General features: G+C 38.6%; 1 protein-coding gene across 2 annotated transcripts in view; it reads right to left on the bottom strand.

The window, feature by feature from the left end:
• The window catches only part of SLC5A12 (solute carrier family 5 member 12), a 39599-nt gene that overhangs the window by 10876 nt on the left and 10860 nt on the right, over positions 1-17863 (bottom strand). Inside the window, exons 5-10 of one of the 2 annotated variants that reach the window (XR_012509641.1) lie at positions 16357-16511; positions 16098-16238; positions 11120-11249; positions 10044-10132; positions 4376-4492; positions 1970-2037 (exon numbers count right to left, since the gene is read on the bottom strand). Coding sequence is in view for 1 of the 2 variants with exons in the window: in XM_010964752.3 (XP_010963054.1) it covers positions 1970-2037; positions 4380-4492; positions 10044-10132; positions 11120-11249; positions 16098-16238; positions 16357-16511 (696 nt within the window). In the remaining variant the exon portion in view is untranslated. The remainder of the gene's footprint in view (positions 1-1969; positions 2038-4375; positions 4493-10043; positions 10133-11119; positions 11250-16097; positions 16239-16356; positions 16512-17863) is intronic. The other variant, XM_010964752.3, reaches the window with a different exon arrangement.

The raw sequence follows: 17863 nt of genomic DNA, 5'->3' as shown, positions 1-17863 counted from the left end.
CTGTTACGGTTGTTAATTTTTAGAGAAGTCAATGCCACAGATAGATCTTTCACAAGATGGAGGCAGATGAGATTAAAGTAGATACTTTTCCCCAACATCAATACTTAACTTCATATTCTTGACATTTGCTCTGCTGATTGATAGTATTAATTCATAATTGCTGTGGTTGTTGAATTTAGAAGCTAATTTACTAGCTATTATACGGGAGAGTCAATAAGTTAGGAAAAAATGTTTTTCCTTCACTGCGGGGAGGAAAAATAAAAAATTTATAAAGTCATTAGCCAATAGGCTCTGGGTTGGGGGGGAAGGTCTTCATATAATAGAAAGAAAACTAAAAGACAGTCTCTGGATTTGAAAAAAAAGTATTTCTATCAGTCACAAAACTAAACTGACCTCAAGTCCTTATCTTTCTTTTTGTCATCCTTAGGGGTGTTTAACTGGAGGAAGATAAAGCTCAACTAATGACCTCCACCTCAGTCTCCCTCTTCATTGTAAGCTCTATGTTTTACACCAGGCTTGCAGGAGTCCTTCTCTACCCTGGAGCCCTTCATAGTGCAAAGGCAAATAAGCTTAAAAGGTAAGTATCTCTGAAGGAAAGCCATTTAGTGATTCAAATTCTCACTAAATTGGACATGGTAATACTTCCATGAAGTAAATAGTGATTGGATAAAGGGGAAAAAGCAAAAGGGCACAAAGCATCAGAGGCAACTTGGAAATGGGGAAAAATGAATCTAAAAAAAATTCCTGAGGTCACTAAAGACAAACCTCACCAACCTGCCAGTATGCTGTGGATATCAAAGTGCTTCAAAAGTTGTAAAGAGATTAGCAAGCATCAGCCATTTGGAGGCGGGGGGGAGGTTCCTACTTAGCAGAGAGGGCACCGAGTTTCCAGAACCACAGTGTCTCTTATATAGGCAAGTGAATTATCATGTCACTCAGTTCTCCCAGACGTAGTTCCCTGAACCTTCAGAAAAGTAACAGAACATATGTGAGCAGCCACTAGAAGGATCAAGCAAGATTCACTGTTCTGTGAACTAAAACTACATTTTATAAAATTCAGTGATTACTATTCACCCACTCTTTTTCATTTTTTTTCTTTCATTTAAGCAGCATTTATTGGAAAAACTAAGCCTGGCCAAGAAAATATACAGGATGCTCATATTATACAAAGATACAGTGGGACTGAGAGGGTTAAGTAGAGTCTGAAGATGTGCTTATCTGATGGTGCTTTGAAAGTTGAGCAATTTGGGAGGAAGGAGGGATGGCTCAGGGGACTTGGGTCATAAACCTGGTTTAGCCACAAACTTGATTGAGCAAGATATTTTACTCTTTTATGTAATCATCTACAAACTGGATGTTGGAACAGATTATTCTTGACACTTATTATGGTGCTGACCTTTTATGGAACTGGGACTTGGGCATCTGGGAGGCAGTTTGGCCTGGATAATAAGGTGAGGAGGGCTCATACCCCAGCTCCACCACTCTTTAATCATGTGAATTTGGGACAATTTATCACCTCTCTACTTCTTAGATTCTTCATCTGTAAAATTAGTACATTAATCATACTACCTCTTACAGTAGTGATGAGGGTTAAATGAAGTAATACATTTGGGACTATTCCTAGAATATCATACGCATTCCATAAATGTTCATTGTAATTATCGTTCTTACCATCATGATGATAGTTCCATTTTTATTTCAGGATCATACATTCTCAGATCTGGACTTTAAAAGGGTTTCTACTTTCATTACAGTGTACCTTGTCACTGAGTCTCATGACTAGTTTTGAAAAGTTTCCCCTCTTGAAAGTAATTTTGGTTGAAATTTTACATGTATGTGTAATTTGGACCTGGTATCAGAGAGTGTCAGCATTTGGGGATTGGAGGACAAAGCAAAGTATTTGAAAAGAAAGTGGGTAAAAAGTTGCTATGAAATCAAATATATATATGCCTTTTGTCTCTTTCATTACCTGGATGACGCCCCCCAAGAGGGACGCAGCCACAGCCATGGAGGTACAAATCATGCCGAACAAGAGACCTGGAAGAAAGGAAACTCATGCCGATCATCAAGCTGGCTTTGAGAGACTCCCTGAGCTTCTGCCCAGGGCTGCCTCTCACGCAAGCTCCACTGAAATGCGGTCTCAGGAAGGTCTGTCCTCCCCACCTAGCCATCAGGAGAGACTTTTCTCCTAAAGACCTGCTTTCCTAGGCCAGGTGGAAAGAGCTAGAATCCAGTCTCAAGGAGCCTTCTCTCCAGGATTCAAGAAGAAAGCTGTCACACTGCTAAATATAAAATAGATAAACAACAAGGGCCTACTGTACAGCACAGGAAATTATATTCAATGTCTTGTAATAACCTAGAATAGAAAAGAGTCTGAAAAAGAATATATATAGATATAGATATATATGAAACTGAATCACTTTTCTGTATACCTGAAACTAACACAACGTTGTAAATCGACTATACTTTAATTTAAAAAAGGAAAAAGAAAGCTGTCATGTGGAAGCAACATGAAAATGTGGAAAGGGCACAGGTCTAGGCTAAGAGAGCCTGAGTTAGTGGAACCCAGTTTGGTCCCTCACCAGCAACCAGCTGGAGAAGTGACTGGCCTCCCTGGGACACAGATAGTTGTTCATCTTTAAAATGGCTAACTCGCTACACATTTTACCTCACAGGTTTTTGCAAATCGGGAGAGTTTTTCTGCTCTCTTCATGCTTTATTCATACCCTCCTAATGGATCCTGGTATATTTCATAACAATGCCTTTTTCACCTGGCTGTGCTGGGACCCCAAGGGCCACGGGAGCACAGGCCCTGAGGCACCGTGCACAGCATCCCTCTCACATCGTAGGATCTTGCCGAATGAATCAGCAAGTACGTCTTCACAGTCATTTAAAGCTGTCTTCTTTTAAGCCACTTTTTAAAAATAATTTTTTAATATATCCTTGTTTAAAAACTATCTTAAAAGTCACTCAATTCCCATGATAAGCCATAAACTAAATAAGAGAGGGAGAGAGACAAGGAGTTGGAGACAGATAAAGACAGAAACACAGTGACAGGAGCAGAGAAAATGATTTTTCTCATTTTGTTTGAAATTCTCTCCCAGCTAAATATTTGGCTCAGTTCCCAGTGTGACCACTAATTCAGTTTTATTGTATACTGATCATATGTTAGGCACTTTACTAAATGCCAGTGCTATAAAAGCCACTGCCTCAAAGCTCTCACATTCTAGGAAGGGACTGCACAGAAATAAACTAATTTATCCAACAGTGCCTGTTACGTAGCAAGAACTATATGTTTACTACTACTACTACTACTACTACTACTACTATTATTATTATTATTATTATTATTATTTCAGATTTGGTACATGATATTCATGGTACTTATTATCAAGAACTCACTTTTAGGATGAAATCACGCTAGCAACTTTTGATACTATATTTTCCAACTTCTCAATGAAACACAGAAAAATAAGGAAATTCATGCAACAATACTGAATACCAAGTTTGATCAACAAACACATTTCAGAATTCTAAAACTATTCCCACTATCTTTAAAGATGATAGATTAGCTTCAGAAGACAGTGTTTGCCCTGATTGTGTATTGCTTCGTGCATAAGGAGTATTCCACCTACCTGAAGAAAATAATAGAAGCCATTTTTACTACTAATTACAATCTTGCTGGGCCAACAGTTAATGTGTTTCAAATAGGATTCAAGGCAACTACCCCTCAATCCAGGGGTTCTACAATTTTTTGTGAGAATTGATTCAGTCCGCCCGCCTAGTCCTTCCACTAGAATACAAACAACAGCAACCTACAAGGCAGGAAGTTTAGGGGAAACTGATGGGGGTCCCATTGAGACCTGGAGTGTGTGGGTCCCCAGACAAAGCAGCAAACGTGGAGGGAGGGGATATATGGTAGGTGCTGCAGTGATTATAAACATGATATATAATAGTGTGATTGAGCAAGGAGCAGTTATTCTCTGAGGTGAAGTTACTGAGAGTTTGATAGTGAAGGATTCTTTAGGGAAAAAACTGGCTCTATTAGACAAATTGACCAGCCATAGTGAGCAGAACACCTTCCTTCGTAGAGGGACTAAGAGGATCACCACAGTCCCTCTCTAGAGGGACTAACATGCGTACTCTAGAGAGGCTGATGTTATGAATGTAAGGTGTAGGATGGGCACAGAAGAATGTTGAACGTGAGGTTGCGAAAGGTAAGCTAGTTGCTCATTCTTTCCTGGTATCTTTGGAAGTGTAAGAATTTATATGTGAAATTCCTCTTGTATCTCCACGTGCACTTGTGCCTGTCAGCGTGCCCTGAATAACCACACGTGCATTTCACTATATGGAATAGAAGATCCACCAGCTGTACCTACATAAGCCTTTACTGATCCAGGTGCTCAGCTTGTCGGAGAGATGGGGAAACCAGCACTTGACAAAATCCTCAAACGTCACAGTTGCTAAGGCATTGATGCTGGCAGCCACGGTGCTACAGGGAGAGAAAAGCAAGACATAGTCCAAGCTAAACAAGGCTGACCAGACTGCCCTGGTGTCCAGAGAAAATAGAAAAGGCAGGGCTCTAGGGAAAAAAAAAAAAAGACAACAGATATAGATGTGTCCTTAATCTGGGACTTCAGGAAAACTACACGGCCTGTCTACTCACTCTTCAAAGGGGCTTTTGTGCTTAATGCTCTTTGAGAAAGAAATTGTCCTCTAACTCCAATGAAGAAGCTAGGCTTTTGTGTTCTAACTCTTACTAGTTCTCCTTAACAAGACGCTAAATGAGTCAGCATGCAGTACCAGAGAGATTTTGTCTATGTGTGTCTGTGTGTGTGTGTGTGTGTAGGCTGGATTTGGGGCAGGAAGCAGTGACTATCTTAATCCAGGACTCAGTATAATTTGCCATTCATTCATTCATTCATTCATATCATTTATGCATCCGTTCATTCTAGGTACTAGGCATACAACGGTGAACCAGAAAGACAGAGACTTTACTTAGTGACATCGATATTTAACGACCAATTATACAATTGAGTACAATTGTTATTATGAAGGAACATAACAAGGTGCTGTGGAAGCATGTCTTGCCGAGATCTAAACTGATATGGAGTTAGAGGACGCTTCGCTAAGGAAGTGATGGTTAAGATAGGCACTGAAAGGACCCATGCAGACTGGGGAAAAAAAGATGTTTTAGAAAAAAAGGGAAAATTACGATTAAACGCTTCAAGATGGAAAGCTTGTTTCATTAAATAATTAGAAGCACCAGAGTGGTTAGCATGCAATTAGCAAGGGAGAAAAAGGGCAAAAATAAGACTGGAAAGTAGGCAAAGACCAAAAGCACATAAAAGCTCCGATATTCTTTCTTTAATTTGCCACTCAGAGTTCAGTCTCATAGCCCTAAAACTCGCTTAGGTGACACAGAGCCTGGAAGTTGGAGGTTTCTTTGCTGAACAGCATGAAAGCTTATTAAATTCCTCATCTTGACCAGAAATATTTTAGCTAGTAGAAAAGATGTATGTATTAAATTCATATGATGCAAAGTCACAATCACAAACAGAAGTTCTGGAAAAGAAACAAGCTAATGAACAAAGCCTGGCCAGCTGTTTGTTAAGTTTTCCATTGATGCACATTAGCTAATTTTTTTGTTATCTTCCAATGCTCACACGATAACAAGCTATAGCTGTGCCAACAGTGTGGAAGAAAATTCAAACTTTGTCTTCTTTCTCTAATGCAAGACAATACTATTGTCATCAATTTTACCTTGTAGCTTACTTTAGCTAGAATAGTTCCAGGCGAATCTTGTGCAAAATTTTAAAGTTCCTTCCCTAAATGACAGATACAGCAAGTGGAAACTACCCGAGACCCATTTCTGGGAATTGAAATTTCAAATACTTCCAAGTACCATTCTCATTTTCCTAGGAATCAAGGCGTAGTATTTGTTTCCTATAAGACTCTGCTTCCATCTGCAGCTCCGTGAAAGTCAAATAAGGAAAGGAAATGATCAAATAAAATAAGCTTTCATGCTCCCAACATATAAGTCTCAAATTTATCATCTGAAAGTTTCAAGCATTAGGGCTGACCCTTGAATCCATTGGGAGGGAAGGAGCAAAAAACCGATTTTGGTGCAGAAAGATCAGATTTGTAGAAGCTCTGTTGGGTTGCTTTTGCAGTCAGATGTATTATCCATATGTCGATTTCTCAGATTCTAAAACTGCTGTAAGATGGTGCAAATCTTTTGTTCCCTATCACTCAACCACCATCCCTTTATTCTTCCTCAATTCTTGTCTTTCCCTTTCCCTAACCCAATGCCCCCCTTAACATTATAGCGAAAGTAATCTTTCTATAATATGTGTTGTCCAGTGTGTCTTTCTTGGAATATTTGGAATTGAGATCCAAAGAGTCAACCGTTCTTTTATAGGGGAACTAATCTGTTGACTCTGTTCAGACTGGATAGATTCAGCTTTAGGAAAAATAAATAAACCAATCAAGTTCTGTAGAGAGGGATAAAGTGAAAGCTAAAGCATCTTCCCTACTTATGTTTGATCATCTGGTGTTCATTGCTTCTACCTTGGTTTCCTTGAAATACTAATACCACAGAACAATATCACTTTGTGTCATAGATGCAAAATCCTAAAAAGAATATTACTAAAAGTAATTTAGCAGAACAAAAAATTACACTATAAGCAAGTTAAGGTCATTGTGAGAATTAAGAGATGTTGCTATTTTGGAAATCTGTCAACATATTAATAGTAATATGCCAAAAGCAAAAAAAGAAAAAATACTAATTTCAAAAATGCCAACATTTTACCAAAATTCAAAAATCTCTCCTGATAAAAATATTTCCTAAAATTTTAATAAGTATATGTACTTTTGTTTTTATAATTTGATTAATTTTATATAAATATTTTAAATGTAAATAATATCATTTAAATCAAAACCTGGTATCATATTTAATGGTAAAATCCAAGAACTACTTCCTTTAAAGTGCATAACAAAACAAGGATTTCTGTCATCCTTCATTTTTTTTAATCTTTGTTCTCAAAGCACAGTTAAATAAGAAAGTGAACATAGAAGTTTAACTATTAGAAAAGAAGAGAAAACCCCAAAATATTTGTAGATATTATGATTTGAGTACAATCAAGTCTCATAGAAGTAACTAAAAATAATCTGAGAAAAGATGATATCAAGGGAAATTCTGTAAAAGAAAAAGAAGAAATATGTACTAACCTAACACATTTAAAATCATACATTAAAGCTTAGTCATTAGAATTATTAATACTGGCATAGCTGTACACAAATGGATCAAAGGACTATAAAAGAGAATCTAGAAAAAGTTCCAAATACATAAAAGAATGTAAGATGTAATAAAAGTAGCATTTTAAGTCAGTGGTGAAAAACATGGCTTTTTACTAAAAAATAATGGGACAACTGGCTACTAACTTAGAAGGAAAATAAGTCAGGAATTCTACTTCACTTCTTATACCACATATATAGTCTAGATGATTTAATAATTTTAACACTTAATAAGACCATAAGTATATTAGAATGATGTCTGGCTGATTATATACATGGAATGGAGAAGTCTTCACAAGAATGTTAACTCAGAAACCATAATTTTTTAAAAAATTGATTAATATGAAACAGAATGTCCATATACTCAAAACTATCTTTAGCAAATACACAAAAGGCAAATGAGACACATCAATAAACTATTTTTCCTATATATGTAAAGAAGAAAACTTAAAAAAAAAAAAACAGGGAAAATAAATTTTCATTTTATAGAAAAAGAAATTCAAATGACTAATGAAACAGGGAAAGGTAGCCAATCCCACTTCTGATCAAGGGAATTCATATTAAATTTAGTTACCATTTTTCACCTATCAAATACTCAAGTGTAAAAGTTTCAGAGTACCTGATATTAATGGCAATATAGGGAAAAAGACACTTTAATATTTTCTATTTGGTGTACAAACTGGTGCAAATTTTTGGAGGTCAACTTAGCAGTGTCCATGAAAACTTTAAATAAATAAATATTTTGACACAGTAATTCCACTCCTTGGAATGTAGTCTACATCCATCTTTGCACAATTTTACAAAGATATACATTGTAACATGCTATGAACTGAATGTTTATATCCCCCGCAAACTCATATCTTGAAGCCCAATCCTCAGTGTGATGGTATTTGGAGGAGGGACTTTGAGGACCTGATCAGGTCCCAATGGTAGAGGCTCCACGAATGGAATTAGTGACTTTATAAGAGAGACCCCAGAACACTCCCTCAGCCCTTCCACCATGGAGGACGCAACGTGAAGATGGCCATGTATGAACCAGGAAGCAGGTCCTATAGTATCACAGTAGATCAAAAAAAGAATAGGGTGAATCTATTGATACTGAAAGATTTCTAAATTATATTAACTTAAAGAAATAACAGTATATATGCAACTGATCTCTGTTTTGCACACTAAAAGGTTTGTATGTTCACCTAGGCAAAGAAACGTTCGGGTTTATTGACAAGAAATTATTAACAGTGGTTAACACTGTGCAGTGAGACCAGGAATCTGAGAAATCAGATATAAAGTTCCTACTTTTATCCTGGGGAATCGTTTAAATTTTGACCCTAATCATTTTACTATCTTAACATTAGCCCTTGAGAAATCCTATAATTGATACTTTGCAATTGAGCTCCAGGAAGGGAAAATAAAGCTTTTCCCATCAGATGAACCTTTGATTCATAAAGGCAGAGGGTCTGCCTTAAAAGAAAGTAATGATACATTTTAATGTTTCAGTCCCTTGCTTTCAACACTGTTGCCCTCACCATTCTCCAAGTCACTATCCTGTCTCACCTGGGTTAAGGTAAAAGCCTCCTAAAAAGTCACCTACTTTCACCACGCTGGCTTTTGTCAGAGTCCCTTCCCTCCACATGGAAGACTGAGTCTCCAACTGTATCACATCACTCACTGCAAACCTTCTAATGCCTTCTTACCTAAGATGAAACACAAACTCTTTACCATTTCGTGAAGTCTCTTCATGATCCAATGCCTGCTCCCCTCTCCAAGCTCCTCCCTGTCTGCTCTCCTCCTGGTTCCTTATCCTCCAGCTCCTCCCTGATCCTGAATTATTCCACACGGGTGATCTCCTCCAGGCTTTGGTATTTGCTCTCTGCTCGGCCTGTAAAAGCTTCTGCCTGTGCTCCCCACAGAGCGGGCGTCTGCTCATCCTTAGCTCTCAACACAGATGTCATGTATTCAAAGAGGAGTTCCCTAAAACCCCATTAAAGACAGGACTTCCAAGCCTTCCCTGTCTCTAGGATATCACTCTGTCATTTCCATTATACTATTTGCTATTATCAAACAAAACCTTGGTTTTTTGTTTGTTTAGTTATATACTGTCCATCTTCCATGTCTACCAGAATGCAGACTCTGTGTAAGGTCAATGCATATGTCAGTTTTGCTCTCTGCAGTAGCCCCGCTGTCACCAACTGTGCCTGGTGTAATGTAAACCTTCTAAGGTATTTGTCAGAATAAAAGTGTGAGTAATTTTGTATGTAGAATAATGTGTACATTTCGAAGATGGATACTGTTAGCTGCTTGAGTGTGTTACTGAAGCTGGAGAGAGTGGATTGCAAAGGATAGATCTGCAAGAATATACTGCAGCTGAGTGAGAAAGCCAGCAAAGTGAGCTGCCATGTGTAGAGGTGATGCAAAATCGTGGGAACGGCTGGCAGCAGGCAAGGTCGAGAAAACGAAGAGAGGTCTGGTGCCTCTGAGGTTTACTGCCTCTCAACAGGTAAGTTATCTACCTGGCTAAATCTCAGTTTCCTTTTCTATAAACTAATGGTAATTTGAGTAGTTTCAGTCTCACATATTGTGTGACAACTCATGAGCAAATACACACAACACATTCAGCAGGGCAGCAGACACAGTAGGTACTCAATCATACTGGTGGCGACTATCACTGTTACCCTTGTCATCTTGGTTGCTTTGCCATCACCATTGTCACCATCATCATTATCAGGGCAGAGTGTTGTCAGTCCACTAACCTCAGAGTTCCACTGAAGGCACAAGCCACAAAAAGTCCTGGGAGTCCTGGCATGGTGGCAAATATCTCCATGACGAAATATGGCATCAGCTGAAGGGGAGGCAAAACAAAGTAGGATTAGTGGTCCCATCAGCAGCGTCTGAAATGCATGAAGGTAACTTTTAGCAAGAAGAGGTGGGAAAAAAGAAAAACAAAATAAAATAATAATAGAGGAGTTTGCATGGACTACAGTGGTTACAGGCTAGCAGATGAGGTGACGATCAGTCCAACTCCATGGCCCTTAGGTCCGGGTGTAGGGGAGGGAGGGGTAGGAAGGGAGCAGCCATACTAGGAAAAAGGGTTGGAGGAACTTTAGAACGTTCAAGAACTTTAAACTTTTTCTTATGTTTGCAATGTAGGCTATTTTCATGCTGGTTTACCATTAATATTAGCAATTCAACCCCAAAAGCAAACACTTAGAACAGGTCTTCAGGGAATGTAGGTATTATGGTTCCACTCTGTGGCCACATTTGTGGGACAGGAGCCCCCATAGGACACAGTGGGACACACGACTATGTGGAGGCAGAGAGGGGGATGACTGCTCCTCCTCAGCACGTTCTCCATAAGTGGAGATTTAAAATCATGTTGAATGTAGTCTATTGAGCTGACACCGTTTAAGCTATAATGGGAAGACATGAACGGACGCATTACAGATATAAGGGTCATTTTGTTCAATTGGAGATGAAAGCATAATTAGCAAACCTTGAGATGGATATGAAAAAAAGAGTAGAAAGGTGGCACTGACAACCAAAGCTATGGCTTCAAGCCCACCTTCCACTCTCCCCAGCCCCGCCCTGGCTCCAGGCCTGGCCTTCAAGGACAAGGTAAGGTAACTTCCTTTTACACGTTCACTCTCCAGTATAGGAAACTGACATGTGAAAATATCACCCAGGAAGAGAGGAAAGAAAGCAAGTGTTTGGGGCTTGGGAAATAGCTAGAGGCCCGTGCGGGAAAAACAGAAAGGCCTAACACGACTCGGGGATGGCCGGAAGCACGCGCATCTCCGCCAGTCCCCTCGGGCCCCGAGGGAGCGCGTACCTGGTCTGGTGCTGAGATGATGCCGGAAGTCCAAGGGTCACAGTCTCTGAAGTGGGAGTACATGATTAAGCCAGACAAGACAGCACAGACCAAAATGATCCAAAGACCCAGCAAGTTGAAGTACAAGGCTCTAAAAGAGAACACAGGGACCTATGGGTAGCCCCTGTGGCGTATTGCAGTCTGGTGAGATTAAAAGACTCAAGGTAAAATCTGGGGCGCCTTTTGGCTATAAAATACTTCCACCTTCAAGAATCATTCCATTTTGATATCAAATCACTATGCTGTACACCTGAAACTAACTTAATATTGTAAGTCAGTTATACTCCAATAAAAAAATCACTGCATTTTATCCTTTTGCATATTTTTTTTGTTTGGGAACACTATGTTTTTACAGTGAGAATGAAATTTGAATGAGGTAGAGTTTTGATAGGTTTTCTTTTGAAATCGGGAGTTTTTCTGTAAAGCCTCAACGTGTGGCGTAGGTCTAGTTCCTTAGATGAAATTTCACGTTATCAGTCACTCCTATTACATAACTTCGAGTAATTTCCCCCCAATCAATTCATGAAACTGTCAAAAAGCCAATGTACATTTTAACATCTTTTTTTTTTTTTTTGCCCCAGAGGGATGATGAGATAAATGTAGAAGTAGACACATTTTGGAAATACTCACTTTGGAGATTAATTTGAATGAAATTTAAAGTTCAGTTTTCAAAACGGCAATAGAAAGTATGAAAAACCTGAAGTCATTTTTATCCACATTCTTTGGAGCAATTCTTTTGATTCTACAACACAAATATATTTAATTTCGATTTGAGTGCATTTATAGTATCCTGTGGCTATTTTGTATTTATTTTTGTCCTTTGAAAATTAAAATATTACATATTTTCTAAATCTCAGGGAAGGCTTGAAAGTTGGCTGGCCTCACATTGGTTCTCTGAGAGAACAATCTTGTTCTGGAGAGAGTTTCAAGGTACCAACGGCCAGGAAAGCAACAGGAGGCATTTCCTTGGAGTCAGTCATTATTTGAAGGGATTCCGATGCATCCACACTCAAATGTAAGGACACGTATTCATTTCAAAGTCCCCTAAAACCCCTACTGTAAGGGTGTACCTGACTTTGGGAAGACCTTTAAATCAAAGTACTCTTTGAAGAAGCAAATATGTTAAATAACCCATTTGGAAGTTTTTATTTTATGCTACTTACATTAAGAAAGGATTCTATCTGTGGAATTCCTTCCATGGGAGTCTTCCAAGCATGTCTATCCTTGAGTTTTAGTTGTTTGTTTGCTTTTGTTTGGAGGGATTTGATTTAGACATAGCCTTTGGAGAGGACAATTGATACAGGAAGGGATCAATATCTGTGAACTGAATAAGAAGTACTCTTGCTTCTGCCTTTCAGACAAACTCTATTCAAACACAGGGCTGTGTCCCTAGAGCGCACAATGGTGCTGGCATATAGCAGGCATAAAATGATTCTGTTTTTGGTAATGAGTGACTGAATGAATACATGAATGGTAGAAATCCGTTACTGTATGCTTGTAATCTTTACATCATTTCTTTTTTGAAAGGAGCATTAGATCTGGAATCAGAAGACTATATCTTCAACAACCGTGGGACTTCAGATAAGTCACTAACATTCTGAGCCAGTTACATCATCAGTAAGAAGAGTGTAACACACCTGCCTTACTTCTTATTACAGGACTAATGTGAGGATTGAATGAATTATTCTCTGTAAAAATATATGTAGGTTATACAGTCATATAGAGGATTTATATAAACATGTATATATACACATATGTATGTATTTATGTGTATATATATATATTCTTTTTTCCTTTTTAAAAAATACAACTGATGCTATGTTTTAAAATTTTATTTATTTATTTACTTATTTACTTATTTATTTATTTATTTATTTATTTATTTATTTATTTATTTATTTATTTGGAGGGGTGGCAACTAGTTTTGTTTATCTATCTATCTATCTATCTATCTATCTATCTATCTATCTATCAGAGGAGGTACTGGGGATTGAACCCAGGACCTCGTGCATGCTAAGCACACCCTGTATCACTTGAGCTATATATACCCTGCTCCCCACCCCTTATAGAGGATTTTCATACATTATCTAGAACAATTTTAAAATTTCACCAGTCAACTAGGGGAAATGAGAAATCAATGGCAAAACTGTCTATTAGAATGTTTAAGTCCCTGCATTGTGAGTTTATTTTTCACTAGAAATAGACTTTAATTGTCTCCAGGGCTAATTCTCCCATTTGCCACTTAAGCCACTTCGCTGATTCATTCAGAAAATATTTCTTAAGCGTCACCATAGAGCAGGCTTTTCTAGGTACTGAGGACAGAGCAGTGAGCAACACGGAACCCACCCTCATGGAGATGGTGTTCTGGGATTAGAGGCAGGTAATGGTCACTGCAATGAAATAAACAAGATGATTTTAGATGTGATGAAAGAGATAAAGAAAATAAACAAAGGCAATGGGAAGGGAACAAAAGTGACTGGGTGTGGACGTGCTCATCTTGGCTGGGAGATGAGAACGCTGATGGGAAAGCACTTGGTAACCTGCACCAGCCACTCCTTCCCTCAGCACCGTTCACCATCAGCAGACCTGAAACATACACTGACGTCCAGAAACAAGAGTCCAAGTCAGCTTCCAGGGAGCACATCTCAAAGGACCTGATAAGTGACACTGTTCCTCGGTGCAAGGAAGACCTGGCTTCAGATGAAGGTGTCTTTGTTGAGTAATCAGCATTCTGACCATGCAATTAAATGCATGTGTGCTGGTTTTAATCCATGGCCACATTCCGTATGAGCTTTATGGGTATACTTGTACTTACCTATGTTGCAGAGATTTTTCTAGACCCTGATGGAATGTTTTAACTACATCAGGCTCTCAGATAATTGTGCAGAAGTAGTGCATTTAATCCACTTTCTGCAGAGCCTAGGTAAGATAGCTCTGAGAGTCCTCCAGCTGCCCCAGTAGTGCCCTCAACAAATGGGAACTTACACCATATCCATACCATGACAGCCGTCTCCCCTCCAGCTCTGTGCACTTCAAGTGCACTGACCATTTGGGCTGATTTCTCTCTCCTGAATTGTCTCAACTAAATCAACTTGGATTTAGAAAAGTCTTTTCTAAAGACAGTTATTTTTTTCAGCTTTCCTTATTCTAACAAAATTCCTATCACAGCTCTGGTCCCTCCATGGGAACGGAGATGAGTAGAGCCAGCACTTGAGGCAATCCAAAGCGCTCAGGGAATGACATATATGTATTCCTGTCTTCATGAGCATCTTTCCTTCTCTGACAGCTTTCATACCCATCAAATACTAACGTAGCAAATTCCCAATTCCAAGAAACTACTATGAATGAGTATTTCATTTAAACCAATCTACTAAATGAGACTTAGACATACACAAACACAAGTACACATGTAGGAGTCCACATATATAAACTCTTACACACACACACATACACACACATATTTTATATATATATGTTCATTTATGTGCTTCTACATTCACACACACAAGCATGACATTCTGGAAGCATTATTTGTTTAATAAGTAATCAATATTTAATAAGCACAAAGCATTGTTACTGGCCTTGTGGGAAAAAAATGATAAAAAGATACATTTCCTAACTTTTAAGTACTGTTATGGTAATAGAGAGAAACTAGGCAAGTTCTCAAAAAAGAAAAAAAAAGTAATAACACAAGCATATCGGGTTTTTAAATGCCTGGTTTTAACAGAGAATTATTATTTATTTCACCAAAAGACTTCCCTTGACAGATAATAGTCCACTCTATTTTAAGGCAGAATTTTAAAAGAATTTTAAGTGAATTTTAAGATCAAAATCACTTTTGATCTTAAATACATTTTCAGTAATTCAACTACGTGACAAAATGATGTCGTGTGTGTAGAGAGTTTGTTACTGTCACTTATTGTAATAGGATAAGAATATGTTACCAGGGAATTTATAGAGTAATAAAGGATGCTTTCACTTCTTCCTTCTGTGTGGACTCGGTAAGTAATGCATTCCCTTTTGAGATTCCTGTTACAAAATGTTGAACCATGTCCAGACAATTTTATCTTTTATTCAGTTTAAATAAGAAACTGTGCATTGAAAGTATTTTAAGATCCACTGGGGAAATATTCATAGTGGCTGTTTCTCACTCTAAGAAAAGTTAAAGGCATTCTGACAAATCTCTGGAGGCTGGAAACTTGGGTAGCAGCTACGAACGATGAAATGCCCATTTGGAATGCAATTCTAGCTTACTTCTGCCAGTTTTGCAAAAAAAAAAAAAAAAAGGCGCTTAACTTCCTTTGGTCCCCGTTCTAAAGTGTGGGATGACTTCCATGGTTTGAAAAAAGCTTAACCAGTTGTGACTCTGTGGAGTCCTTCAGGGTAAGCAGGTCTGGCCTGACTGGGGACTGGCTGCCCTGGCAAGAGTTGGAGCAGCCAAACCCCAGTTAGGACTTGCTTCACTATCTTGGGTTTTCTTCTTTTAACTCCTCTTTGGAAACTTTTATGATACATCCATCAAAATAATAAAAGACCGCATGCTGAATGAAGATAGTGATAAGAACCATCTCATCATAGAAACTGTAAGTAAGAAATATAGGCCCCTTATCTCTGCATTGCCACCCGCAGAATCTAGTCTAACCAAAGAATTTCTCAGAAAATGAAGGCAGTGAATGATGGCGAGCAAAGGAAGACAGAACGATGTTAAGTTCAAACCCCACCGCTGCCCCCTCCTCGTAGAGAAGGGAATGGTAATGCCTTCCTCAAAAAGTTGTTGAAATTATAAATGAATCTTTTTATTTCTTTCTCTCTTTTACACACACACACACACACACACACCCCCCCCACACACACACACCCAAAACATTGGGAAGGGAAGCATATAATAAGTCCCCAAGAAGGGCAGAGAAAAACATTAAAATGTTTATTAGCAACTCACAGCTTGGCATGTTTTTCTGTTTTGCAAGAGATGCAGCGCTGGATGGTCGACTGATTGACTCCATAGATCCCAAGCCATGTAAAAGTTCCTCCCACGGAGATGGTCCAGAAAGTGTGCCGCCGGAGAGGATCTATGTCAAAGCTATGAGAGAGAGCAGTGAGTGAACAAATATGGTCCTCTGATGCCCAAATATTATTTTAGGTGATGAGGTCATACAGCTAAATCTTTGTAAAACATGAAAAAGTAGCACTTGACATACTCAAATATATTTAGTCGAGATCCATTTGCAGAGTGCTCTAATACATTGTGTAATCCACCAGCATGAATTGATCCTTGAACGAGAACTGTTAAGAAGCCCACAACCATGACAACCATCTGAAAAGCATCGGTCCACACCACTGCTTTTAATCCTCCCTTAAATGGAGAGAATGTGTGTGAGTTCTTAAAAACGAAACCTGCAACTTTTCCATTTCTGCACAACCTCTCTGCCAAAGCAGTCTCTCTTTTTTCCTCCTTCCCTCTGTCTCCCTCCCTCCTGCCTGCTTGCTTTCTTTCTTTCTTTCTTCCTTCCTTCCTTCCTTCCTTCCTTTCTTTCTTTCTTTCTTTCTTTCTTTCTTTCTTTCTTTCTTTCTTTCTTTCTTTCTTTCTTTCTTTCTTTCTTTCTTTCTCTCTTTCTCTTTTTTCCTTTCTTTCCTGGTCACTGAGCACCTTTTATGTGCCAAGTACTATGTTAAACATGAGAATAAAATGGTAAGTGAAAGAGACAGATTCCTTCCTTAATTTCATAAAGTTTATACCCTAGTGGAAGAAGCAGATACTACATAATAATACAGCTATTTACTTAAAACTGTAAGAAAGTACAATAGAGAAGGACAGGTTACTCTGGGAGCATATAGCCGGGAGTCCTGACCTGGTCTTGGGGAAGTGGCATTTGAGCTAAATTCTGAAGAATGAGTAGGAACTGACCAGATACAGAGGTCAAAGAGGAAAGGGGAGCAGCATGTGTGAAGGAAGGTAAGCCTGAAGAAATGAAAGGATGTATGTTCTAGCATTCTTTCAGGATGTATAGAATACCCAAAGGGAGGTTGCTAAACTTGCTAGAGGCCAGGACACAGAGATTTTTACAAGGCCACTTACATGATTTCTCAAGAGTAGTAAGAGCATTAAGGAGATTTATATGATGGGAGATTATGTTTGATTCACAGTAATTTCTGTGATGATTATATGGACAACAGATTGTAGGACCATTGAAGGAAAAGAGTTGGGAGATCAGCTCAGAGTTTTCTTAGCCGTCCATGTCCAAGATAACAGCAGTCAGAAGTAGGACAGAGATGGAAAGAAGTCGATGGATTTGAAAGATATTTGGGAGGTCAAATCAACACAGCTCGTGAGTAACTGAATATAGGGAATGAGGAAGAGAAGGAATTGAGGATAATCACCTGGGTCTGGTTGTACAATTTGAGATTCCCTTTTGTAAATTTAGTGACAGTGAACAAATTTGGGGAAATCGAGATGGTAGCTTACTGAGAAAGAAGAGTACTAGAAAGGAATGATAGATTCCAGACGTTCACGGAGAAAGGAGTTTTAAGAGTGAGGGGATGATCAAATAGGCGAGCAAACCAGAGTTTCAGGAGGATGAATCTGACAGTAGGACTCAGGAGAGAATGATTAGACAAGAGGTTAGTGCAGTGGTTGTGAAACTTGCACCCTCTTTAGAGTCACATGGGGAATTGGAAAACAAATAAATCAAGAACCAGGGTCTAATC

Source organism: Camelus bactrianus, chromosome 10, assembly GCF_048773025.1.
Source record: "Camelus bactrianus isolate YW-2024 breed Bactrian camel chromosome 10, ASM4877302v1, whole genome shotgun sequence".
NCBI classification, from domain to species: domain Eukaryota; kingdom Metazoa; phylum Chordata; class Mammalia; order Artiodactyla; family Camelidae; genus Camelus; species Camelus bactrianus.
The sequence above is the reverse complement of the archived record's forward strand: the minus strand, read 5'-3'. Positions and strand labels throughout refer to the sequence as shown.